Source organism: Macrobrachium rosenbergii, chromosome 32 (genome assembly GCF_040412425.1).
Source record: "Macrobrachium rosenbergii isolate ZJJX-2024 chromosome 32, ASM4041242v1, whole genome shotgun sequence".
Taxonomy (NCBI): Eukaryota; Metazoa; Arthropoda; class Malacostraca; order Decapoda; family Palaemonidae; genus Macrobrachium; species Macrobrachium rosenbergii.
In genome coordinates, this window is record NC_089772.1 from 1,485,776 (window position 1) to 1,512,965 (window position 27,190).

At 37.7% G+C, this 27,190-nt stretch overlaps 2 protein-coding genes across 10 annotated transcripts in view; both read left to right on the forward strand.

The window, feature by feature from the left end:
- LOC136855609 (alpha-tocopherol transfer protein-like) overlaps positions 1-21,621 on the forward strand; it is a 117,480-nt gene extending 95,859 nt beyond the window's left edge. For all 5 annotated transcript variants that reach the window (XM_067132707.1, XM_067132703.1, XM_067132706.1 and 2 more), the window contains 5 exons: positions 1,316-1,475; positions 15,453-15,711; positions 16,200-16,310; positions 16,753-16,858; positions 19,934-21,621. In XM_067132707.1, coding sequence (XP_066988808.1) covers positions 1,316-1,475; positions 15,453-15,711; positions 16,200-16,310; positions 16,753-16,858; positions 19,934-20,088 — 791 coding nt within the window. In that variant the 3' untranslated portion in view covers positions 20,089-21,621. The remainder of the gene's footprint in view (positions 1-1,315; positions 1,476-15,452; positions 15,712-16,199; positions 16,311-16,752; positions 16,859-19,933) is intronic.
- Positions 21,622-24,103: 2,482 nt separating this feature from the next.
- Atac3 (Ada2a-containing complex component 3) overlaps positions 24,104-27,190 on the forward strand; it is a 128,450-nt gene continuing 125,363 nt past the window's right edge. The window contains exon 1 of one of the 5 annotated variants that reach the window (XR_010858077.1): positions 24,104-24,252. Coding sequence is in view for 4 of the 5 variants with exons in the window: in XM_067132710.1 (XP_066988811.1) it covers positions 26,690-26,893 (204 nt within the window). In the remaining variant the exon portion in view is untranslated. Of the gene's footprint in view, positions 24,253-26,556; positions 26,894-27,190 lie in introns of those variants that run through there. The other 4 variants (XM_067132711.1, XM_067132710.1, XM_067132709.1 and 1 more) reach the window with 4 other exon arrangements.

Genomic DNA, 27,190 nt, shown 5'->3' on the forward strand with positions numbered 1-27,190 from the left:
TACCGGTTTCATGTTCGGCCCTTAACATACGGGCATAGGCTACATACAAACATACATGCATGCATCATACATATATACAGCAATTATTAGCTCAAGCAATATTCTACCCGTGTATGCTTAAAATCACAAAATCTTCATAAATTTAACTTTATTCTTTTGCAATCACACAAACAAGTATTCAGTATGCATAAAAAGTGAAAGATCACATTTTTTTTAAAAGACAAAAAAGAAGAAGAAGAAGCGAATTAAGTGGAAAAGGCAGTTCCAGGAACAGAGACTCAATTTGCAAGAGCGCCGAGGAGGGCGAACGAGGTATTTTGTAGTCAGGTTTGACCTTTCTAAGTAGGGAGGGATCTGCTATTGATTCTCAATAAGTCTCGGCGGACATTGGCACCATTGCGCTCTTAATCGTACATCTGACGTCGCTCTCGCATACTGTAGGCTACGTGCTGGAATCTAGATTGCATTGCGTGTCAGTTTCTGCTGCCCGAGTGTTCAGTTCTTTTTCTTCTGTAGTTTCTTCTCCTTCCTCTTCTCTTCTTCACAAGCAATTTTGCAACTTTATGCCTTTGTCTGTGACGTTGCTCCTAACGCGTCTCCGCTTGACGATATTTTGAAGGTTTCATTTTATTTTCCCCTCTTTCGTATGTTATAATTTGTGTGTGTGTATATACATACACACACACACATATATATATATAAAGGCAAAATCCACGAAGGAAAGAGAAACAATGGAGTGCTGCAAGGCCTTTCGACTTGTCATCCTTTACTTAACAGGCTAAGTCGAAAGGCCTCGCAGCAAAAAAAAAAAAAAGTCTGTTAAGTAAAGGACGATAGGTCGAAAGGCCTCGCAGCACTCCATTGTTTCTCTTTCCTTCGTGAATTTTGTCTTTATTTATATATTCCTCACGTTCCATATTTTCATGATTCAGTTATACACACACACACACACACACACACACACATATATATATATATATATATATATATATATATATATATATATATATATATATATATATATATATATATATATATATATATATATATATATATATATATATATATATATATATATATTGCTTTTTCTAAGAAACCGATCTCATCAGAGAAAGGGCCATTTTTTGCTGGCTACAGAAAACATTATCGTATAATATTATGTGTCTGTACATATTTATTTTAGACTTACGATTGTGTGAAAATATGCATTTTCTAACCACACATTTTCTGCTTAAAAGGAGAGCGCCTCCCGACAGTTCTAATAACTTCAGAGGAGGCATCACTATAGCGTCTTCTTCTTCTTTTGAATCCACAGATCGACGCACCATCCTAAGGTACCTGCGCGGATGCAAGTTCTCGCTGGAGAAGACGAAGGCCAAACTAGACATGTATTACACCTGCAAGGGCGCCCTACCAGACATGTTCAAAGGGCGCGATCCTCAGGACCCTCATCTGAGGCAAATAATCAAGATGGGGTGAGCGAACAGGTCTGCACATACATATACCTCTGTCATTATTGATGATCGTTGTGTACCTGGCATTGCTATCACAAACTCGCTTGTATTGTTGATCATCATTATACAGCTGGCATTATTCAAAAGCTTATTTATTTCTCTGGCGTTATTGGTAATCATCACACATCTGTCAGCGTTTACAATCGTCACTTGTCCGTCAAGGCCGAGTGATTGTGCTTCTGGGATTGGTATTAACGTACATGAATCATCATAGTCAACAGATTCGATATTCATGCAAAATTAAATCATTCCTGCCATTCTGTTATGACTGGCAATATTCGTAATTGGCTCTACCGATATTCTAACCATTGGCGTTTTGCAATGTTCATAAATCGTTAATACTTTGTCATTAAGCAATACAGTTTTATCTGCGATCAAGCATATTTATTCAGTTATAATTTTAATGTCACTTTCCCCATTTGTTATTATCTTGTTTTTAAAACTTTTTTTTTCTTTATTCTCGACTCCTACACATTCTTAGTAAGAGCAACATTGCCCTCTTTTATAACATTCAATAACTGATTCTTAAAACGGTGACTTTTTCGATAAAGCTTCAAGAAGCGGATGTAATTATTGACAGTGATACTTATTGGCGCTTTTGATTGGTAATATACTGTTTCATTTTTATTAATTACAGGATATCTATTGTTATCGACAATCGTCATTTCATTGTCATTGTATGCCACCACAGTGTCTCTTCGTAATAACATTTCTGTTATTACTTCCTTAAATTATGCGCTTTTAGCATGACAATCATCCTAATTATCATTCAGTGGTTACGGTTATCAAAGTTGTTCAAACTTTATCAGAGTGAGAACCCCTGTAGATATTATATTCATTATAATCATTATCGATTTGCATTACATTTGTCAGTTTCATAATTCAGGCTAGTGTCAGATAAATTCCCCTCCCCGCAGGTGTTGGCAATTGTTGCGCGATTAGTGCAACATTTAGTGAATTGTGAATTAGCGCGTATAAAGATGTATATTCACTTCTTGAAGTTTTATCGAAAAAGTCACCGTTTCATGAATCGGTTATTAAATGTTATTATAAAAAAGGGCAATCGTGCTGCTATTACTAAGAATGTATAAGGGGTGAGAATGAAAAACAGAAAAGTAAGAAAGGGGTTAGAACGAAAAACATTCACATTACTAACTGTGTAATGAAAGTGATTTTATGAAAGTAATTTGGTAGGCCTAGTATGTAAGTTGGCACTTCCTGAGATAGCTTCATTCGTTATAACTCAGTCTAGATTGCGTCACTGCTCGCTAAGAAAAGGGAAATGAATGAAATGAGTTCTGTTAAAATAGAGCCAATATAGTCTTGTTTTATTGTGACTTAGTTCAACTGGAGGAATTATTTACAAATATTTGCATATGACACTGAGCATTTTTCTGTACTGTTGCTCACATACTAAAGCCACCCGAGTTTTCAGTGCAACATCATTCATGCCCAAAAACGAAAGGTTTATTCAATTTACTCTCATTTCTTAGAGGAAATAACATGCTGGAGGCTTCACATTTGCGGTCGTTGTGATCATGAGCTCTTAGTCATTACGAAGGTTCTGTGTCCTCTTTGCATTGCGGCAATCATCGGTCACTATTACATGCTCTTAGATTTTCATTGTTATCGAAGCTCTATAGTGCAAATGTATTTATTGCTTTAGTCTAAAACTTTTGCGTTTTCTGATGCCTTCGTTGTGTGAGAATGAAGGTGTACAGTAGAGGCTGAATAAATCTGCAGAAGGGGTTCACCCTGTCGCTGCCGAATTTATTTTGACTCTCATTTGAAAATGCTTCCAGATTTAAAAAACAAAATTGACTTAATCTTTAACCCTATATTTTCAGGATTGAACTTTATTTTAGCTTGCAAGTAACGCACCATGTGCCAAAAGATTATTTAAGGCTGAAAAAGTAAAAAAAAATAAGCTGAACATTCGTTGGATTCTGAGATCTTTGTTAGTGGCACAAGTAATCCTTTTAGTACACTGTCAATGTACGGTATAGGCCTATTCATGTTCCAGATTTACAACACTTCTTGTGCATTCTGTGTAAATGCTATACTTCAAATTATGTACAAAATAATATAGACGTCTTTATTAGTGATACTAACCATCCTTTCTCTACACCATCTATCTGATATCTCTCCCTTGCAAATACTACTCAGATACCTTTCAGTGGAAGGTTTGTGAACTAACCCAGTTTCAGCTGCAACAAGGCTCGTATGTCTGTGGGTGTTGAATCTGTCAGTTGGTGATGCCTGGGTCTTTCAGGCAAAGGATGCTTTAAGCTTAGCTGTCGCAAATAGAAATAATGATTTGATTCTTTTGCTACCTAATCTTCTATTTCCTGAGGAAAAAGTTGAGCAAAGCATTCACAGGAGTCACGTTTTCAAATCTAATGGCTTAATGAGTCTGTGTAAACATTGTGTTATCCACATATTTGGGATTATTATCATTTAATTCAACTTCGGTCCATGTGAATGGCTCAACAACATCAACACAAGAGTCTGTTGTAGGGGCATCTTCGTCATCATCCTCACTTTCCACCAGGTCAGGATCATCTTTATCATAATCAGATTCTGAATCAGAAGCAAATAATGTTTGTAGATATACATACACATGCACACACACACACATATATACCGTATATATGTATGTATATATATATACGTTGGATGTACTAGGAGGCTTCTCAAGGTCCGTTTCTGCTCCCACCAAGGTGTCAGCTTCAGGACGGGTTGCACATTGTCCAATCCCGAATTATCCAATGTTCGGAATCATTCCAAGATTTGTGGTACCCGCTTGGATATTAATGATTTTAAAATTATTGGATCTGCCCGTAAGGACGACGAGTTGATGGTGTTGGAGTCGCTTTTCATAAAAACTAATGTACCAACACTAAACACCCAATCGTCGTCCAGACAACTGTTTATAGCATAACTGCCTGTTTGTTTACTCTCCACGTTCGTTATAGGTTTCTTTCGTTTGTTTATTTCCTCCCTGTCTTTCTAGTCACTTTTTAGCTCTTGCCTTGGTAGGTGTTCCTTTCAAGTTCTTGTTTTAATTTTTTTTGTAGTTGTAAATTTTTAAAAATTTTTAAAGAAGCTTTTCCCATTGTGGAAGTGACATTTTAAGTATTTATTGTCTGTAATTTCCAGCCTTGAGGATGCATCATGTGATGTGAAACGTTGGCCGAATAAACTTGTTCTTGTAAGAGACATGCGTGCCTTTACCTCTTCAACCTGAGATATATATATATATATATATATATATATATATATATATATATATATATATATATATATATATATATATATATATATATACAGTACATAAATACGTACATGTCCCAGACTTTCACTCTATCACTGAAAGAGAGAGAGAGAGAGAGAGAGAGAGAGAGAGAGAGAGAGAGAGAGAGAGTAAAACGTTTAGTACAATAGTGGGTCTGAAACAGGTGTGCGGTGTCTACACGCTGTTGTTTGAAAATAAGCTGGCTTTATGCCAGCACGGGCTCTTGCTCATAGATGAGCCCGTACGATCCATTCCGATAATATGCAAGTGATAAAGATGGTCGGGATTAAGAGTTATGTTTATTGATGTGAAGGGAAGGCCATAACGAAGAGTCTCCTCGGTTTGATATATTTATGGATTTGGTGATGCATAAATGGAAAAATTTTAGAATTTTTCCAGAGAAAACTTGTGAAAATCTGAAAAACACCGAAAGAAAAATGTGAGAGGGAGGCGAATATAAGCTGAAGAGTGAGTTCTGCCGGTACAGACTCCGGAATGGATCTACAACTTCCTTTGCATCGCCTAGGCCTAGCAGCAGTTTTTGGTGCGCTTTCGTGCTGTGTAATCTCTGGGGAATCCGCCCAGATGGGCCAAGATCTGGAAAACACCCTAGGAATCAAGAATTTGCTTCTGGTTGCTGTTTTTGGATTGACATACTATACAACATTACGAAGCAGAAAATCGATGATGATTACAATGGAAAAGTTCAAGCGAAGAGAGGATGAATCTGACGCTGCTGAAAGTCAGTGTAACCAAATGAGTTCATGATCTGGAAAATGCTCTTCAAGAAAATAGAAATAAGAAAGAAAAGGAGGAGATGCAGAGAAAGGAACTGGAAAAAGAAAAGAGCAGATGCAGTCATAAACAGGATGGTTCAACAAGCAAAACATGGAACAATAAATCTTGGAGGACAAGATCCTTTTGCTCGAGAACGAAAAGCAGCTGACGCAGAGGGAGATGGCGGCTCATGAAAATGCACGAAATAAGCTGGAAGATGACATTACAGGATGAAAGCAGAAAATAAGCGACTGACTGAGAACGCTGCCACTGTTCAAGAGCTAGGCGATACCCTGAACAACAAAGTCAAGAGCTTGACTGCTCAGTTGGCAAAGCTCAACTGTCAACTGCGCCAACGAGAGGAAAGATGGGACTGCGTGAGACAACGAATCCGAGGCCCAGAAAGGGAACTCAACCTCCAGTTCAACGTTTCAGAACTGCAGGAGCAAGGTGGAAAGCTGTCGAGAGAGAATGGCTCCCTCCAATGTCAGCTACAAGCGAAAGACCACCGGCTAGAAGAAATGGCGAGGCTGGCCAACAGCATGGACGAGAAGAATCTACTTTTGGCGGGTGAGCTGCGAAATCTGCAGGCGAAGAATGAAATGTTGCTCCGCGACTTCAAGAACCTCCAGGTGACGGTGGAACATTTGGAAAAAGCAGACGAAAGACCACTGAAAAGACTTTCAGTTCTTACGAACTGGCACGAGGCAGTAGGAGCGGCCCCAGTCGGACGGGGAGGAAATTGGAGTGAGTCTCTGTAATGTAGGGCTGCAACACTCACTTATGTTTGCCGGAGGAACAACGATGTCATTTACGCACAAGATTCCATTCTCTGCTTAAGTTTAGTTTCATATATAAATATTCAGTTTCTTTAGTTAAAATTTTCTTTGTAAATTCAAGGATAAAGTTAAGTGTACCTTAGTTTTGCCAGACCAGAGCTGATTAACAGCCCTCCTAGGGCTGGCCCGAAGGATTAGACTTATTTTACGTGGCTAAGAACCAATTGGTTACCTAGCAACGGGACCTACAGCTTCTTGTGGAATCCGAACCACATTATAGCGAGAAATGAATTTCTATCACCAGATATAAATTCCTCTAACTCTTCATCAGCCGGCCGGAGACTCGAACTCGGGCCTAGCGAGTGCTAGTCCACAGGTCTACCAACTTGCCCAGCGAAGAGCTAATTCAAGGATAACATTATGATAAAACGTAAAAAACAGCTTCCTCTGTTCACTGAAATTTAAGAATGCAATAAGACTTGGCATTTAAACTTAGACAAAAAATAGTTATATATATATATATATATATATATATATATATATATATATATATATATTTTATATATATATAATAAATATATATATATTTATATATACAGTATATATATACATATATATATATATATACAATATATATATATATATATATATATATATATATATATATATATATATATATATATATATATATATATATGAATAAAAGTGTGGTCTCAAACATGGAAGGAAATGCTACAAGAAAAAGAAATATATATATATATATATATATATATATATATATATATATATATATATATATATATATATATATTTTTATTCCTTGTAGCATTCCTTCAATTTTTTAACCTGTTGATGCATGATAATATATATATATATACAATATATATATATATATATATATATATATATATATATATATATATATATATAAATATATATATATATATATATATATATATATATATATATATATATATTATCATGCATCGACAGGTTAAAAAAAATTGAAGGAATGCTACAAGGAATAAAAATATATATATATATTTCTTTTTCTTGTAGCATTTCCTTCCATGTTTGAGACCCACACTTTTATTCATGTAGACATGATTAAATGTAAGAAAATCCTGGTGTCTCAAAAATTATTTTGTAGTTTTTAGTGCATTTTAATGAAAGCGTGTTTTAAAAAATTATATTTTTTATTGTATACTTTTTAGTTTTGACAGAAATTGTAACCAATTTATGATTGTAGCAAAAAAAAAAAAATTGAACGTGAGATCCTGTTGCTCCAAAGAAGGTTTGGCAATTCCATAGAGTTATTAACTTAGTCTACTGAGTCAAAGAAGGTATGAAAAATCAGAAGATTTTCATACAAGTCCTGAGATACTGGGAGAGGTCACTGTAGGGTCACTAGAGGTCACTGCTGACCTACTGATCATGTAAGGTTGTATTGTCACCGGGATTGAGTAACCATGCAAAATTTCAAGTCCATAGGACAAAGGGAACAGGTCGAAAATTGAGTTACAAGATTTGGCCCAAACAAACAGACAGGCACAGAAGTCAATTTGAATAAAAGCATGTAAAGAATAGGGGACTGGGTGTAGGTGCTGACAGGTTTCGAATTTATTTCTAAGCCATTGAAGAATGGCTGATGCAGAGTGGTAGAAATCACAATATATATGTATATATGCTTGGGTGATAGTGACAAACATATTAACCAATGGGAGGGTCGATCGTTCATTAGTGATAGAGTTTGGTACATTGTTTACACCTATGATAATCCACACACACACACATACATATATATATATATAATATATATATATATATATATATATATATATATATATATATATATATATATATATATATATGGACTTAGGGCAGTTTGGCACTCAGTTATATAGCAGTAAATTTCTCAGTGGTATGAAAAGTCTGGAAAAATACCAGCATTATCAGAGTCTAGACATTTCATATTATTGTGGAATTTCCTGCATTCTCTCCCTCTGTATATATATATATATATATATATATATATATATATATATATATATATATATACACACAGTATATACACAAACATATATGTGTGTGTTTAATACATACATATATATGTAGGGTATTACAGCTCTCTAATTACGATAATCCTACAAAAAAATTGTTTTATATAGCAACAAATACATCTTGCCATTATAAAACATTGTTATATAACATGAATCAAACTTTACTATATCATGAAAATCCCCCAAAACTAACCATATTCCTTAACTGATGTGGAAGAGATTTCCGACAAGTCCTTTAGACCAGTATTTCTTAAAATCTTGAAATCTCCACCAGATGGCAGAAGTAGCAGACGACCAAATGCGTCGTCTGTATAGGAGGGGAGTTTACAGGGTGAGCGGTTAATTCGTCCTTTGCAGTGAAGTGATACAAAGCCTAGCTCGACTATAGGCGTCCATCACAGTGAAAGGGTTAAAGAGACATTCAAAACCAGGAGTAAACATTCAGATAAGTAGAGGAAAGTAAAATGCAAAGTTATGCAGCTCTGGGCCAAAGGGACTCTGCAAAGAACCTTTAGTGCCATTCCAGTGAGCAAGGCATGTGCACTTTGCAAAGAGGGTATTGCTGTAAGTGCACTTCACACGGTGCTCTGTAAGCATTACTTAGTTCTTTGCAGCGTCCCTTCGGCCCCTAGATGCAACCACTTTCATTCCTTTTATTGTAACTCCGTTCATATTCTCTTCTATTTTACTTTCCACCCTCTCGTAACAATTGTTTCAACATTATTTTCATTGCTGAATGACCTCATAGGTCCCAGCGCTTGGTCTTTGGCCTAAATTTTATATTCCAAGGTACAGTGCAGGCAAAACTCTCCAGCAGGACTGGTTTAAAGACGATGGGTTCCCAAACAGTTAGTTTCGCTTTATTTAAAGTATGAAAACTTTCTCAACGCTTGATATTCATTACTGCTCCATTCACACAGGGCGTTTTTAACCGCGCTCTGAGATACGGGCGGTCGATTGTTCAATGTTAGCTTATGGAATCATTCACACGTAACCGCAGCGTATCGTGGCGGTTTCCAGCGATGCAATAGCGTGTGTGACTGTGATCATGGGGTCCAGGCATGGTGGCCAGGGTTGCTATGGTAATGCACAATCTCTTTTCTCATTGGCTGACACACAGCCAATGATGGCACCTGCTGTCTTCAAAAAGCGCGGTTCACCGCTGCGTGTGAACGATGTCATTGACTTGTATCTCAACATGCCTGGCAATCACGCGTTGGCGAGGGGAATCTCACTACCGCAGCATATTGGAAACCGCCGCGATACGCCATGGTTACGTGTGAACGATTCCATAAGTTAACATTGAACAATCGACCGTGCAGTTAAAAACGCCCTGTATGAACGTAACCTAAGGGTAGGTTCACACAAGGCATTTTTAACCGCGGTGACCACCGCTCATTTAACGCTGTAATTGTTCACACAAAGCGTTTTTGACCGCGGCAGCCACCGCACGGTAATGCTTCTTATATATATATATATATATATATATATATATATATATATATATATATATATATATATATATATATATATATATATATTTCTACTTTTTTTGTGACATCCAGTGTCAGAATGATCCCTCTCCATAGTTAACAGTTGACAGTGACAGCGATGCAATAGTGTGTGTGACTGTGATCACGGGGACCAGGCGTGGTGGCCAGGGTTGCTATGGTAATGCACAATCTCTTTTCTCATTGGCTGACACACAGCCAATGATGGCACCTGCTGTCTTCAAAAGCGCGGTTCACCACTGTGTGTGAACGATGTCATTGACTTGTATGTATCTCGACACGCCCGGCAATCGCGCGTTGGCGAGGGGAATCTCGCGTATTGGAAACCGCCGCGATACGCCGCGGTTACGTGTGAACGATTCCATAAGCTAACATTGAACAATCGACCTCGCGTATCTCAACGCGCGGTTGAAAACGCCCTGTGTGAACGTAGCCAAAAGGTTTTTGCAGCGTCCCATCGTCCCCTTTCTGCAACCCCATTCCATTCCTTTTACTGTAGTTCTTGCCTCTTACTTTCCATCCTCTCTTAACAGTTATTTCATAATGCGACTGCGAGGTTTTCCTCTTCTTACACCCTCAAAATCTTTTTACTTTCAGTTTCCTTGTCAGCGCTGAATGACCTTATAGGTCCCAGCGCTTTTTCTTTGGCTTAAATTTTATATTCCCTTCTATTCCAAGAATAGTGTACATATCTAGGTAATGAAGAGAGAGAGAGAGAGAGAGAGAGAGAGAGAGAGTGGAAAGTAATTCCGCTTGGTGTTTTGAGCATCAGTAAAAGTCATTCAGTGAATTAATGGTTTTGTGGATTTATAGGTTAGCAAATTCCTTCGAAAAATAATTTTTTGCAAGACTGTCCACACTTCTAAATGAAATTGTTCTTTTCTTGATGTATCATAAATATTGTCGGTTTGTATAGAAAATTCCACAGAGACGAAGAGTCATAATTGAAGCAAAAATGAGAAATGCGAATAAACATTAATAACGAAAAATAGATGCAAAAAGGAAAACAGGAAAACCTTACAATAAATTTTATCTAACGTAACTTCCAGAGTCTCCTCTTTGTCGAAGGAAGACGCAACCTCTGCCTCCCGGAAGCCGATCTTAATATTCCGTTGTTGGCAGGGTGACTGGGATGGATTTTCTCGAAAGATGCTCATTTGACTAGAACCATCTCCCTTCCGCTTGGAGTCTGCTCGAGTGTGCTTGCTTTGCGTGGCTTGTGAAGGAAAAGTGGAACAGAGTGACTGTTTCTGTTTGTGTGTGCCTGAGTAAGAGTGAGTGAATTGTCTGTATGTGTGTGAGAGAGAGAATGTGAGAGTTCATGTTTGTGTGAGGAAGAAGGAGAAAAAAACGTGGAAAAGGAAAGCGAATGAAAGTGTGCTAAAGTGTTAACCTATGGGGAGTTGGTGTCCACGTTTGTTTGTGATTGAAGAAAGGAGAGATAGAGTAAATTAGAACGTACGTATGTGCGTCTGTGTGACACAGAGAGAGAGAGAGAGTTCCAAAGAATAGTCATAATAATGAACATAGTAGTGATCTCTCTCTCTCTCTCTCTCTCTCTCTCTCTCTCTCTCTCTCTCTCTCTCTCTTAGTAAATATTACTTTTTCCTATTCATTTTGTTCCAACACTAAATCGATGCCCAAAAATTAAGTTTTATTCTCTCTTTAATTTTCCTTCTATGTTTAGTAACAGACTGACTATGATTACTTCCTTTTCTGATAGCTGTGCATTCACCAGTCTTTTTATTGTCTGTCTGTACACAAGAGCTCTCAAAAGATTATTGGTTTATATTCCTATTGTATTTCCTTATTGATGGACTAAGGAAGAGTTGACTCGTTTTTGAGATGGATCCAGAAACGAAAAGCTCTCGCGATTTCTTCCATTTCAGCGTTCAGAATTTCCAAGCCAGCGTCCACTCACCTCAGGTTTAGTGATCAAACTTTCATTCGGCGTTTACCCTCGGCAAGTTTGTCGTAGAGAATGCGCTGTCTCACCCTTTCTTACTTCATCTAGCTCCCAACAGCTTAACGATAATGATAGAGAATACTGCCCTGTAATTGGCTCTAGTACTCAAACGGCTTCGATACGTGATGAGAGAGATTAAGGCTCAGTCAGCCAGAGAAGAAGCAGATATGGAAATTGCGTGACGCGACCAGTCCATATGAAATTCAGGCGGAAACTGCACAAGATTAGACAGGGGGCAAGGGAGAAAGCTTATTTCACGTTTGCCTCAAAGATGAAAACTGCGTTTAAAAACATGAATGTGATTGATGGTTATGATGATGATGACTGGCGGAGTTTAGTGCCCTTTGAGAGGTTTCTGCTTCCCAATGTGGACAGTCTTTTTCGAGGAAGCTATCTATACCTATCTAACTATCACAATGCAGCTCTAAGGTACTGACATATTTCGTGTGGATTGTGCCCATTTGAATAATAATAATAATAATAATAATAATAATAATAATAATAATAAATAATAATAAGAATAATGATAATAAATAATAATAATAATAATAAGACCGAGAGAACACCCCTTCACTAACAAGCTTTTAGAAATTCTCGGCCTCATCTGCCACGCTTAAAGAGGCGGGTATTTCTCTCTGTCGTTTCCACCAGACATGGGAAACACGATGACGTTAAGTCACCTGGCTCCATCGTCATGTTTTATCTACCCATTTTTATCCTGTTGATATCTTATCGTGGCAAACTGTTATTCTGTTTGTACCTATTTTGAAATTCGTGCAATCTTATCAAAGACATCCCCCCTGCTCTCGTCGCCTCGGTGGCTTTGGCTGTGTACAAAGTTTTTGTGGTTTATCATTTTCTTCTCTTTGTTATATATATATATATATATATATATATATATATATATATATATATATGTATATATGTGTGTGTGTGTGTGTGTGTGTGTGTGTGTGTGTGTGTGTGTGTAAAAGTCATAACGTTGATAATGACAATGTTGGTGATGATATGCAATGTTGCTGATAACAAAGCAGAAAATTATGATACTGGTAGTGATGATGGTGATGGCAATGATATTAACTTCAAGAAGGCTGTTATAGTTATGGTGATGATAATGTCGACGGTGATAATGCCAATAGTGATGATTCACCCTCTGGAAGCCAGACAATGGAGATGAATGGGTTAATGGCGGCAAAGTTCCCGCCGAACTATCCGCTTTAAACTAACCTTGAATTCCAGCTTTTGAAACTCCTCCTCTCTCTCTCTCTCTCTCTCTCTCTCTCTCTCTCTCTCTCTCTCTCTCTCTCTCTTGCGACAAAGGAAGATTACTCCACCCACGCTTGGTGGATAACAGTCAATAACTTGGAAAAGAGGTTAAAACATTAGGCCTAGTTTCACATTTTTTCCTGCCGGAAATCATGATGTAGTTTCAGGCCTATTCTTGATTTTTATTCCATCCTGACCATCTAAAGAAATCGGTCCTTTATCTCCTGGTTCTTGGAAAGAAAAGCAGACTGGTGCACCATGAGTTACAATTTGGTATATTGAAGTTTGTCCAGGAGCTGCAGTAAAACTTATTATTGACGCTTGTCGACCTTTGCGTTCCCAGATAATGATTAGAATAAGATCACTCTGACAATAAACGAGAGGACATCTTCAATTTGGAAACTGGGGAAAAGAAATGAGCTATTTACCTTTATCTCTCTCTCTTCAGTGCTCATAACAGTAACCATAATTAGCTAGGCTATGCAAAAACAATAACTGCGCTCCCAAGGAAAAGCCTTCTCCTTTGAAAGCAATGGATAAGATTCTGCCATAAAAAAAAGAGTAAATGTGCGCACATTATCTATGATCATTTTTTTCTAGGATGTCACAAAGATGAAAAATAAGCACTGCGGAAACTGTATCCAAAAATCTGATTACAGAATTTGCCGGAGTAGATAGAGAAGCAAGCTCTCTTTTGACTTATACTTCAGCTTCAAAAGCAGATATTTTGATTTACAGAAAAACTAAAACGTCATTTGAGTTCCCAGTGAAGAATTTATTTATTGTTCTTGCAACTGCATACTAGTTTTAGTTTTGTCTCACATGTATTGAACTCGTGTTCTGGGAACAAACTGATCTCTCTCTCTCTCTCTCTCTCTCTCTCTCTCTCTCTCTCTCTCTCTCTCTCTCTCTCTCTATATATATATATATATATATATATATATATATATATATATATATATATAATATATATATATATATGTGTGTGTGTGTGTGTGTGTGTGTATGTATATATGTACGTATATAGATATATATAGATACATATTTTATGTGTATATATATGTGTGTTTATAATGAAACAAAGAATTTATTCATTGTTCCCGCAACTGCGTCCCAGTTTTAGTTTGTGGCTGTGATAACACATGCATATATAATTATATACCCCGTAGAGGTATATAATTATATATGCACATTACTTAGGTTCTTTGTAGAGTCCCTTCAGCCGCTAGCTTCAACCCCTTTCATTACTTTTACTGTACCTCCATTCATATTCTTCCTTTCATCTTACTTTTCACCCTTTCCAGACAATTGATTCATAATGCAACACCGAGGTTTTCCTCCTGTTACGCCTTTCAAATCTCTTTACTCTCAATTCCCGTTTCATAGGTCCCAGCGTTTGGCCTTTGGCCTAAATTCTATATTCCATTCCGCCCTATGTATATTGTAATGCTGTGTATGTGTCTGTGTGTGTATATACCATCACATTTTCTTGAGGGCAACAATAACACCTGATATCGAACTCGTAAGAAATACGTGGCATCTCATTCATGGAATCATTTTTAACAAAAAAACTCAGGATTGGCATAGCAGATAGTATAATGATTTTCTGCACTCAGTCTCATGTTATCTTTCTTAATATGTTTCATGTTGGCTCTCAGGTTGATTCCTTTTTAATGTCGTCTTGATGATTTGCTTGACACTGTCTCGTCCGCATAAAATTTCCATGACAAAAAATTTGATGGATAAGTGCCGTCGTCAGGTTTTTCTTTTCCTAAAAGTAGACCTTCATATCGTTTGTTGGCTTTTTACATGTAAGAATTTTAAAAGACTAGCGTCCCTTTGAAGCGCGAGGAGCCATTACATTCGACTTTAGAATCGTGATGAGAATAGTGCAAGAAATAATCATTGAAATCTTACGGAAGTCAAACTGATGTTTAATTACGACCAACCATTCGCTCTGTAGGCATTACTCAAGGTTATTTGCAGCGTCGCTTCGGGCCCAGATGCAACTCTTTTCAGTCCTTTTGCTGCACCTCCGTTTATTTCCTCTTTCTTCCATCTTACTTTTCACCCTCCCCTAACAATTGTGACAGTGCAACTGCTGTACGAAGTTTTCATCCTGCTACGCCTTCTAGACTTATTGTCGACTGACAATTTCCATTCAGAGCTGACGACCCCATAGGTCCCAGCGCCTGGCCTTTGGCCTAAATTCTATATTCTGTGCTCTTCTTTTCTATTCCCACGAACATCTTTTTCAGTAATAACCAAACCGTACCTCTTGCAGACTGATGTTTCCTCTCCCCGGCTACGACCCGGAGGGGAGAATGGTGATCTTCGGAAGACTCGGCGCCTGGGACCCCAGCAAGGTGAGGCCCGAGGACCTCTTCAAGGCTGCCGGGATGCTTTTCGACACCATATTCCTTGAAGACGAACAGGTCACGGTCAAGGGCCTCGTTCAGGCAAATGACATGACGGGACTGACCTTCAAACACGTTGCCGTTCTTCCTTTCCCTCTCATCAAAAAGGTCTCCACCACTTGGCAGGTAAGATGTCCAGCCAACCACATCTGCTCGTTGGCCGTTGAACTGGCCTTGCAGTTCGGACCCTGGTGATGCAAGGCGCTTCTCGCAATGGTCTAAGTCTGTATTCTTTTGCGGACGTTTTGAAATTGGAAAGGAATCACATAATAGGGGTGTTTGTAGAATTGCAAATGCAAACAATCACTCTTTCTCCTCTAACAATCCCAGGACAAGAGTCCGTTTTACACAAGACCAACTAATTAAAGGAACGTAATGAAAATTCTAATATCTTGTAGCTTGTTCTCTCAGAGAGGACTCATTCTTCAGAGGACACTCAAACTGTTTTCACCACCACCTTATTTTCATTTTTGATGTTGTACAGTTACTAAAGTGCCGAGAGATCTAAATAGCACACTGGGCCAGCTTATTAACAAAAAATAAATGCGTGAATGTTGATTCAAACATATTTTCAGCATTAATAAGTTGATCTTACTTTGGTGCGTTTTCCACAGGAGGGCTACCCATTCCGACCCAAAGGAGTTCATTACATCAACACTCCGCAAGCGTTCGATGCTCTCTTCAACCTTTTCAAGCCACTGATGAGAGAGAAGATGAAGAAGAGAGTGAGTGATGTCCTACTTATGTTCTGCTTTGAGAAACTTTCTTACATTGTAACATTTCTCGTTTCCTGAACTTTTACTGTAGGTGTTGTAGCTCAATTTTATGATAAGTTGATAACTGCGGTAGTTATTTTCCTGTTGTCTCTTGTCAAAGAGGAAAAAATTGCCGTTCCATAGGCTGAGAAACTTGAATGATAACACCTCATATTTCGTATCCTGTCAGTGAGAACACCAGCATCATTCTTTAGTCATTCATAACGTTAAAAAAAAATGCCTACTTCCTGGACAAGAGATTTTCAGAGTTTAGATATAAGAAACTATTATGCTATAGGTGCACTACAAGGAGCGCTTAAAGCCAAACGCAAGACAATATTAATTCTTGAGGTATTATTTGTATCATTCAAACAATATCTTCCATTGGTGACACTTGTCCTTTCAATTCCAGGTGCACGTGCACGGCAGCAACATTGAAGGTATGCACAAGTACGTTCCGAAAACTATGTTGCCTGCTGAGTACGGGGGCACTGCCGGCACCATCCAGGAAATCGCAGGTAGTTTTCTCTGCTTTCGTGCCCATCTGTTTATCTGCCTATCGTCTACCTTAACATTCCTCCTTCCGCCTTCTCTCTCTCTCTCTCTCTCTCTCTCTCTCTCTCTCTCTCTCTCTCTCTCTCTCTCTCTCTCTCTCTCTCTCTCTCTCTTTAAAGAGGGTTAAAACAGTCTTACGTTATAAAATGGCCAGATTGTCATTTGCCACTCCTGTGGTCCTAATATATACTGTATGTATCATCTCCACGCTTTTCCTCCTTAGAAGGTCTGGCTACAGCTTACTACCCTCGATTCTTTATCAACTACCTGCTTCACTGCTTAGGTCCGCCAGGGGCTACTGAGGCGACAACGCAACTGATCACACACGCACGTTATCTATCTATCTATCTATATATATATATATATATATATATATATATATATATATATATATATATATATATATATATATAATATAATATATATATATATATATATATATATATATATATATATATATATATATATATATATATATATATATATATATATAATATGCAGTCATCCAATGACACCATTCTTTATATCACCACTATGTTCTCTTTAAATCTTAGAATTATCCCTCCCTCTCATAATTAGACTTATAACAAGAAGGGAATATGACCAGTTTTTTTCTCTGCTAATGTTTACCACTCAGACATCCCACTGCTTGCTTTTGTTTGTTTGTTTTTTTATTTCCACGGCTTTCTTTTGTTATATAATGCATTTGTACAGCTATGCTCAAATCTGATGCGACATGATTCTTTTTGTATCGTCCAAAATCTCAGACTCAACGTAACGTTGCCAAGTAGCGTTAAACTTTTTTTTATTGCTTAGCTCAAAACACGGTGTGATAAGGTTAGCGGTGCCGTCAGTGACAGCGTTCTTAACATGCTCCTCAGGCTGGTCAACGTAACTGCCTCTGCAGCATTATAACAGTAGACCTAATAAGCTACAGTCATAACAGCATTTTCAAAATAGGAATATGAATTACAACAAGTTTTCTTTGAATGATGAAGTTTTAGGCTGTGTTCAAGCTGCCTGTATGTTGCAGAAATGATTGATAGGTCTAAAAAAAATAATCTAAGGCTTTTGATATGTAATCTCTGTTACGAAAGAATTTCTTTGTAAAGATTACCAGTTCTTTGAAGAATAAATGATGATGATGATGATTTTAATTATATGGAGAAGATGCTATTATTCGAAATATCCATTATTATTAATATCAAGGCCTCTGGAACACTCGTATTTTAAATAGCTTACAAGTCTTAAAAGTCTTAGAAGTCCCTCTGCTCGTTTTCGGTGTGTAATTTATTCATTCATAACGTAACTTGAAGTGCAAGAATGTGTAGATAACTTCATATGCTTTCTGGTCAGAAATTGTTAATATAGAGATGTGAATGCTAAGTGTGATGTATTTAAGCGAATATTCACTAGAAAGCCAAAATTTTTGAAGTGGTTGAGAAATATAACTTAAAACATTTTATTTTTATGAAAATCCAAATATTCCTCTAGCAAATGTAAAATAAATGGTTTCAAGATATTTTCATTGTCACTAGTCTGACTCACTACTCATTGTAGACCTATGTTACACCAGGCAGCTCATGTTGCGCTGCCACTCTAATGGTTGCGTCAACACACGCTCTTCTCACCCGTTGATATCTGTGGATGCATTTTACTTATGTATTTACTTATTTACATTTTTTCAGCGTTGAGGCGTAAAAACAATCAAATAGGACTATTTCAAATTTTATGGTTGCATTCGAAGCAATATTAATGTCATGACAAATTATTTCTTTTTTTTTTATTTAACATTGAACTGAGGTTTGAGGATGACTTTTTTTGCCAAATGCATCGGCAGTGAGTGAACGAAAATTTTGAAAATTTTCGTAACTGTTTTTGAGAAATTTGGCTACACGTGATATTTTCTAATAGTTTTGAAATTTACGACAGATTTCACTCTTATGGAACATATTATGGCCTTATTGTTTGCAATAGTCGTGTTTTCGTATTGAAATATTAAGTAAATATAGAGCACGTTAGTTGCCAGTTGGTGAACTTTGAACGAAATCCTATGCAATCAAGAGCAAAGCTGTGCTTGGTGTTTTCTCGCGGTTCTTCCGTCAAATCTGGACCATACGTCTTTTCGACGACAGCCATTCTCACCTCCTCTTTAACCAAATATCTGAAATGACAAGGTGGAATTTATTTTTCGTGCCCCTGGCTCGCAGCAGGTCTCATATAATTTGTCGTCTGCAGCGTCTTCCTTTCTATCACTATATCAGTGTTTTTCTCGAAACGCCCTCATTCCTTTTGAGAACAAGATTTGAAATAATTTATTTACTATTATCTATCTATATATATATATATATATATATATATATATATATATATATATATATATATATATATATATATATATATATATCACTAACAAGGTGAGAAACATCACTATGTCGTTCCCCTAGTTGTTAAAAATCTAATCTATTCAGCAATTATTGTTTAATATTCCGGTTGTGTGTGTGTGTGTTGTTTTTTTTTTTTTGCACTAGTGGCTGTAAGGTTAACACATCAGTAATGAGAACGGCCCAGTATAACTCGGTTTCCTTAAATATTTGACTGTGCAGTGCTAATGTGCTGTTTACCAAAAACTGTTTGCTCTTCCCATTTATACAGTTTGTATCGTTTTGTTACTCAAACTTTAAGTTGCCGTGAAAATCATATGATCTTGCATCCATACTGCAGTTGTTTATACAACAGAAATGTCTTTTTGTATGAAAATTAATGTGATAGTTGGTGGGTTCCACCCGACCGTCATTCTTTGCAATTAAATATTTTGCAATGTTTAAAAGTGTACCAATCATATCTAGCAGAAAATGCTGAAATATTCTTTATTCCCATTCTTACTGGGGTGTGTTTAGTACTAGCTCAACACAGTTTCACGATTTCAATGCAGTGACCCTTCTGCATACTCATGTTCTGTTTATGACTTAAGACCCGTGCATTAATTTCCGTTTAGGTTGAGCACAAATAGTTTTGACGTCCTTTTATTTTTCCAGACTATTGGTTATCGAAAATGGACAGCCACAGGGACTGGTTCCTCGAGGACGAGAAGCACTGTGCAGACGAGACCCGAAGGCCGGGAAAGCCCAAGACCGTGTCGGATCTCTTCGGCGGCATCGAAGGGTCTTTTAGGAAACTGGATTTTGATTAGCTCGAACAGCTCAGCAGCAAGCTTTCCGTTTCGGATCAACCATCATTTGTGAAATCATCGTATTAGAGCATTTAAACCAATTCAAACACTTCACAATATAGTAGACTGGCTTTTGAACCTTTTTGTTTGGCTAAATCGTTAGGGAAATCAGTATCACTCAGCCAATTTGCATTTGATGTTGATATATTGGAACTGGGAATAGTAGGAGACTTAATGTTTTTGCCATGTGACCTTGTGTGTATGGCCAGTGTAACAAATCTGAGATCATGTAAAATTTCAGTAACAATTCAGTTTTCAGGGATGAATTACTATTTACAATTGTGTGTGTGTAGTGGTTGTGAAACCACCTCTTTACAAGTAGCCAATATAGGTCATCTTTTTCACCTTAAAAATACTAAATTACAAATTATATAGAGTCGATTCCACTAAAGATATGTTGGACGCTGGTATAAAATAAGTTTATTTTATCGGAGAGATGTCTGAGACCTTGGGATTTAAAGCTTCTGTGAAATGAAAATCCCAAATCACTAGAGAAAATACCTTCTTCCATTCTGATTAAAGCAATCTAGGTATTATTACACGAGTATTCTCATTTCTGTACCGGACTCAATACAAACTCCGGAATTTGTTGTTTTCAGATGATGTTTTGGTAATGACTAGATGTAACGAATCTTATTTATTCAAGTGTGTGATTTTTGGGGCCTTATTGTAGTAATAGGGTCAGGCAGTGTGAGGCTTTTTGCATCCGTTGATAGCGCACTTTTTTAATACGTCACCTGTTGGTTTTTTTTTTTATTTACTTTATGGCTAGTCGTGACGGCAGTTTAAGAAGGCTAGGGCTTAGAAGGGTAGAAAGATTTCAATAAATAACGTTGGCCCTTAAATTACGGATCAGTACACGAACACCCCAGTCGCTAGGTGCACTCAGACAAGAAGTCAGTTTTAGTTCATATTTAAGCTAAAATACTCCTAAACATTTCAGGAAAACGGTTCAGTTGATACTGATTTGGATTATGATGGTTTTATGCAGATTATCCAAATGCAGATGAATCTGCTTTATTCTTTGATATTGTACCTTAGTCCTTTCTTTTTCATCTATTTTCGATTCCATATCTGATATACCTACGGTGAAAAGGAATTCAGACTTATCACAAGAAAACAAAAGAGAATCTGGAACACTGTAGAAATCATGTCTAGCTTGAATTCCTCGGTCCATAATTAAATATCTGATCTTTCTAGTGGTTATGGTTAAGATGAGGTGCTTCTAGTTTAACTGACTTCTTGGACGTCGTTGCTAATAAACAGTATTCTAATAACCCAAAAGGAATACGGATTTAACACGAATCACAATAGCTTCAAACAAAAATGGAAACTGAGCAACGATAATCCATGCCCGGGATTTATTGAACTTGAATTTTAGCCGTTATTTTCGTGTGACTGGTGATGACAGAGATTAATAGTTATGCGTGTTACCAGTCTGCATATTTTGTAAGTTATTTCTGATGCAATTAAAGACGATGGATGGAGAAGTACCCTGTCCGAGTTTCATTCAAATCCAAAGATCAATCATTTTCTTTCGTATTCTTCTTCTTCTTCTTCTTCTTCTTCTTCTTCTTCTTCTTCTTCTTCTTCTTCTTCTTCTTCTTCTTCTTTTCTTCTCATTTCATTGATTATTTCCAGACCTTTCATGATGTACAAGCAAAACTATAGCATTCGGTATTCACATGTTCAATTTAATTTATTTTCAAAATATAGGGTTTTTTAAACTGGAGTAAATAAAAGCCTTTCAAGACAGATAGATACACGATATTGAGAGAGAGAGAGGAAATCTAAGTCATTACTTGGTTTGGCCCATGGATATTCAAGAAGAGAAAGCCTGAATTGCTTAAATCCTCAGTTTCATTTAACGCTAAAAGTCTTCTTATCGGAGAACCTGAAAACTAAGAAATTATAAAGGGGAAGGTAGTGTTGGTTAGTTTAATTTAATCCGGCGTTATGCCACCATGGGTCCTCCCACAATGGAGGTGTTGAAATGAATAAGAAGCTCTATTGAGACCTATAGACTGCCCAGTCAACTAAAACGGAATTGGTAGAAGTTTAGAATGAAATCGCCTTTCCCTCTATTCTTCGCCATTAGTCAAAGCAGATTTCTCTGAAATCTGAGAGCAATAAACACGAAACACTGCAACGATTGAGTTTTAAAGACCTTGGCAATGATGGTCGGAACGGGTCTGTTTCAGGCTACAGCAAAATATATCTGAATTTGACAGATAGAGACGTACGATACAGGCAGGCCCAGATGGACAGGCAACAGAGATCATGCCAGAAGTACGAAGAAGAAGCTAGAATAATATAAACAGCTGATTATGGAGAACAACCATGAAGGAAAGTGCTGCCTTTTGAACACACGTTGACAATCATGCCCTACTTTTGCCTTTATTAATTTCTGACTATTCTAAAACATGTTCATTAGAATTTTCTTGAGCTTCTATGTAACCCTACACATACCAGTTTTTATTTTATTTTTTTGGAAAGCAGCATTTTGCTGCACCTCTCTCATACAGTTCCTTACATCCATTATTCAATCTTACTAGTTAATGTTGAGTTCCCGATAAAAAGGGGATGAACGCCACCTCTGTCAGTAGTTCCTGGATACTCGCGTTGTCAGCCACATGGTAAACAGGCCGTATTAAAACGGGTTAGAGCTCGCTGCTCTGTGAGCAAGAGCCTGTACTGGCACAAAGACAGCTTAATCATAAACAACAACAAAAGCCAATGCCCGAGCTGGCGTTATGCCAACTAGATTGTAAACAAGCCAATAAAGTCAGTTGCTGTGATATTAGGAATTTCACAAGGTCCATGGAATATACAGTGTGATTATAGTGAATCTCTTTATAAATATCTGTTCTTGAAAATAAAGATCGATCGACCATAATTTGGGACTCCAAATGAAAGTAAGGATGACTATGATGTAAGAAAATGATTAAGAAATGTAATTATAAATGTTGGCAATTTGTATAAACGAGGCTACATACTATCTTCTGCGGTACAGAACGTTGTTTATATTCTGCGTATATCTGGGAATATGTTGTAGAAGAAAAGAACACGCCAAACCTGGATTAACGATGAAATTAGAGGAACTAAATAGAAAGAACAGAAATTAGAAATACAGGACAGTACAAGAAGCTTTAGAGAATGAATATGACCGAAAAAGGAAGAACTCTGAGAACCTATTTAATAAAGGACATAAATATTAAAAACAAGTAGTAAAACTGGGTAAAAATGAAAAGCTTTAGGAAAATATAGATAATAAAACACCTAAGGATGCAATACATCTATATAATGAAAAGAAAATAAACTAAATGAAGGAAAAACCAAAGAATTAGTCAGACACTGGAGAACCACACAAGAATAAAATTGATATAATTTGGAACGAAGAACAGAACTTAGAGCATGGAAGTGAGTTGGCCGAATTCCGTCATTACATAAAAGCAGATGAATTTAGCAGTCCGGAAATTTTTATGATTTTTTTATGCTATCCAAGATTTGAATAAAACCCGTGGAAAAACAATAATCACATTAGATAAAATTGAGAACTGCATAAGGAAACAGTAAAGTAGCAGGCCCAGAAGGACTGAAGCTTGTATTTGAAAGCGGTAATGTAGAATGAGAACTGTTTAGAGATTGTTAAAATGCTACCAGAATGAAACAGAAGAATTGTTAGGAAAGGAAAAAAGACCTCTTGCCCCAAGTGACCCCTGGTAATTAAAATACTACGAGAAGGAGCCGTTACAAAGACGAATTCTCAACACTGAAACTGAACCTTTGAGTTCATATCTGGCATCACTGACTTAAGGACTTATTCTTTAGCATCTTCATAGTTTTTGTGTAGTACGCCGAGTAATTGCGCTCAGTAAAAATCTATATAAATGAGTTATGATTGTGATATAATCAACTAAAAGAATTATTTTCGATATCTGTCAATTAGAGTTATTATCAAAACGTTTTTACTGTTATGGCAACAGTGCGGTTCCTAGCATGAAAAATAGGGAGTAAACTCCTTACGGTGCGTTTCCGCCGAGAAATTATACCGGAGTAGTAAAACCATCCATTAGATCATGATCCCGAGCCATAGTTATGGACAAAAACAAATCACAAATAATTGTAAGTATAAAGTAACAGTCCGCAGACGTACTGAAATATCAAACGGAAATGCAGAAAGAAACCTCATTTCCGTTCAATATGGCGGCCGGAAGCCTGCCTGTTTGTTTTGTTTGAATCAGCTGGGACCGTGACAATGGGATGCCGCTATTACCGTTTTTGTCCTTATCCGTTTTAAATCAGAATGACAGTAATTTTCAAGTAGACGAGATTCCCGCAGATGTGGCGTTGCAGCCAGGCTAGTCATGTGCTTTAGGTAAATCGATTTCTGTCGAATTTTATGTCGCCTGACAGCTACCTGTGGCAGCGTCTCCTGCTCTGCCTTAGGTAGACTGCTCGGAGGAGAGTTGCGACCAGTTATAGGGTATTGCGACCAGTTGTAGGGTGTTGCGACCAATTACAGGGTGTTGCGGCCAATTACAGGGTGTTGCGAGCAATTACAGGGTGTTGCGACCAATTGCAGGGTATTGCGACCAGTTATAGGGTATTACGACGAAATATAGGGTATTGCGACCAAACACAGGGTGTTGCGACCAATTACAGGATATTGCGATCAATTATAGGGTAACCTACCCTTCAGTAGACACAGGTCTATAGCCTAGTGTTATGTATTGAATTAACCTTACAAGTTAGGGACCTTTCTATTGTAATACAAAGCCACGAGACTCGAACACTTCAAAATCGTCCAAATGAACCATAGCCTTTGTTTTTCCTTAATTTTTACATGAAAAAACCACCAGGTTAGGTCAACCCCCCCCCCCCAATAAAGGTGAGATGTTGGGACCCCAGTGGGAAACCAAGGTTTTAAGAGGTTAGGGGATAAAAAAAAGGTAAAACTATGGGGTTGCTCCACATGGCTATTACCTTGGTAATCTACTTTTCCTTTAGTATTTTGGTTGCGTAGCCTATTAACAATTTACTACTTCTAAGCCATAGTTCTGCAGTGAGCTAGACTGTGGCAATTGACGTTGTCCTATGTTATTTTACCTGCTTTACAAGAATTTAAAGTCATATTTTTTTGGTCGGCTGTAACTAAACTGTAATTGACCTTGAAGACTACTGTACATAATACCGACGGGTTAGATCTAAGCTGGCATTCCGTGGTGAGCCCCCCACCCCCCCTCCATAACTAATACGGCAAAATTGTAACCAGTAAACACCCCTAAAAATACCAACTTAACGTACCCTAGGGGTGTTTACTGGTTACAATTTTGCTGTATTAGCTATGGAGCGGGATGGGGGCTCACCGCAGAATGCAGGCTTAGATCTACCCCGTCGGGTAGTCTTCAAAGGTCAATTACAGTTTAATTACAGCTGCCCAACAAAATATTACTTTAAATTCTTGTAAAACAAGTAAAATAACATAGGAAAACGTCAATTGCCATAGTCTAGCTCACCGTGGAACTACGGCTTAGAATTACCCAATTTACTGTTATTTTTTGGCAGTTGACTGTAATAAACAATAAAACTTATATGTTTTTGTATGCTGGCCATCGTGGAATGCTATCGCACATGCACAGTCTTGCAGGGGAGATTTTATTGAAAGGTGGAGTTTCCTTTACCGAGAGGTCCAGGGACAGAGTAACACGGCCAGCCTGCTAGGTTAGGATAGGTTAGTATAGTTCCTTTTATAATAGGTTTCCTTAGCCAATCCCTTCTTGAATATATGGCTCCCTAGTGACTTGTGCGTGAGTGGAACCATTCCATAAAACAACATGGCAGTCCGTGTGGAGTTACCTGTAGTTTTACCCCCCATAAAAGTAGTACAACATTCAGGGGGCACACTAGGCAGTGCATAAATATCAACAAAGTCAGTTGATAAAATACATCATTCATTCAAGTTAACAGTAACAATCAAACAGTAATAGGCTATAGCCTGTGGCTTGAAGCTGTAGCAAGGCATCCTTAACCCAACCTAGGCTATCGGGCACCTTGTCTCTACATGGGTGGGGGTCTTCCCCCCCTGGATTCTTACCTAACCTGACCCTAGACTACCATTGAAGTCATCCTTACTGGAAATTATTGCCATCAGCATAGTCACCTACTTTTTAGCCTTTAACATTACCTCCATCCTTGCTTCCTTTCTTCAGTTTTGATGTCCATCTTCTCTAACTCGTACTACTCAGTGCAGCTGTGGAGTTTTCTCCCATTTCTACCTTTAAATACTTGCTATTCATCTCCTTTATTTCCTGGCGTCTCTATCTTGCTGTCCAACCACTCCAACTCCTCATTTTCCTCCTAAATTGCCCCAGTGCTTGGCTTGACATCCTTCATTGCATAAATTATCGTCTCTAATACAGTCATCAAGTAAATACAGGGATGAATTGTAAACAAAGCTTCCCAAACCTAGGGCACCAGGCACTTGGACAGGATGGCTTTGCCTCCCGTAGATTCCTCCAACTTGGTGCTTGTACAGTGAGTCACAGTTTTCAAGAGAGGTATGCCAGTCAGTGCCATAGGGTTGTACATGGCATTGGTTCCTATAGAAAGACATGCTATAACCTTTTATGTAGGAATATTCCCTAACACGAGTTGGAATTGGTTATTGAAACTTGGTAACAAGTTAGTTGACTACTGTACTGGTAGGGAGGCGAGTTGGGTAGACCCCCCACTCACCAAGCACATTTTCTTCAACCGCCATCAGGTAAGGAAGCCTTGCTGTGCTCTTGCTGACTGCCAAATTGGAACTTGTTTTTCTTCCAACACAAATACAAACCTTAGGTTGTTACATAGGATTATGCTTGCGAATGTGAGCTGGAATGGCTGTTAACTTTCAAACAAGGTAGTTAGTTACCGATGTTAGGGGGAAGCCCACCCACTCGTCGGTCTGCACTCCACTTTGCTTTGGGCCGCCGTTGAGTCAAAACAACTGCTAGGATCACTGCCTGACTGCCGTTTGACATTCGTTGTGATTTTCATTTTTGTGGTATACAAGTGTGTT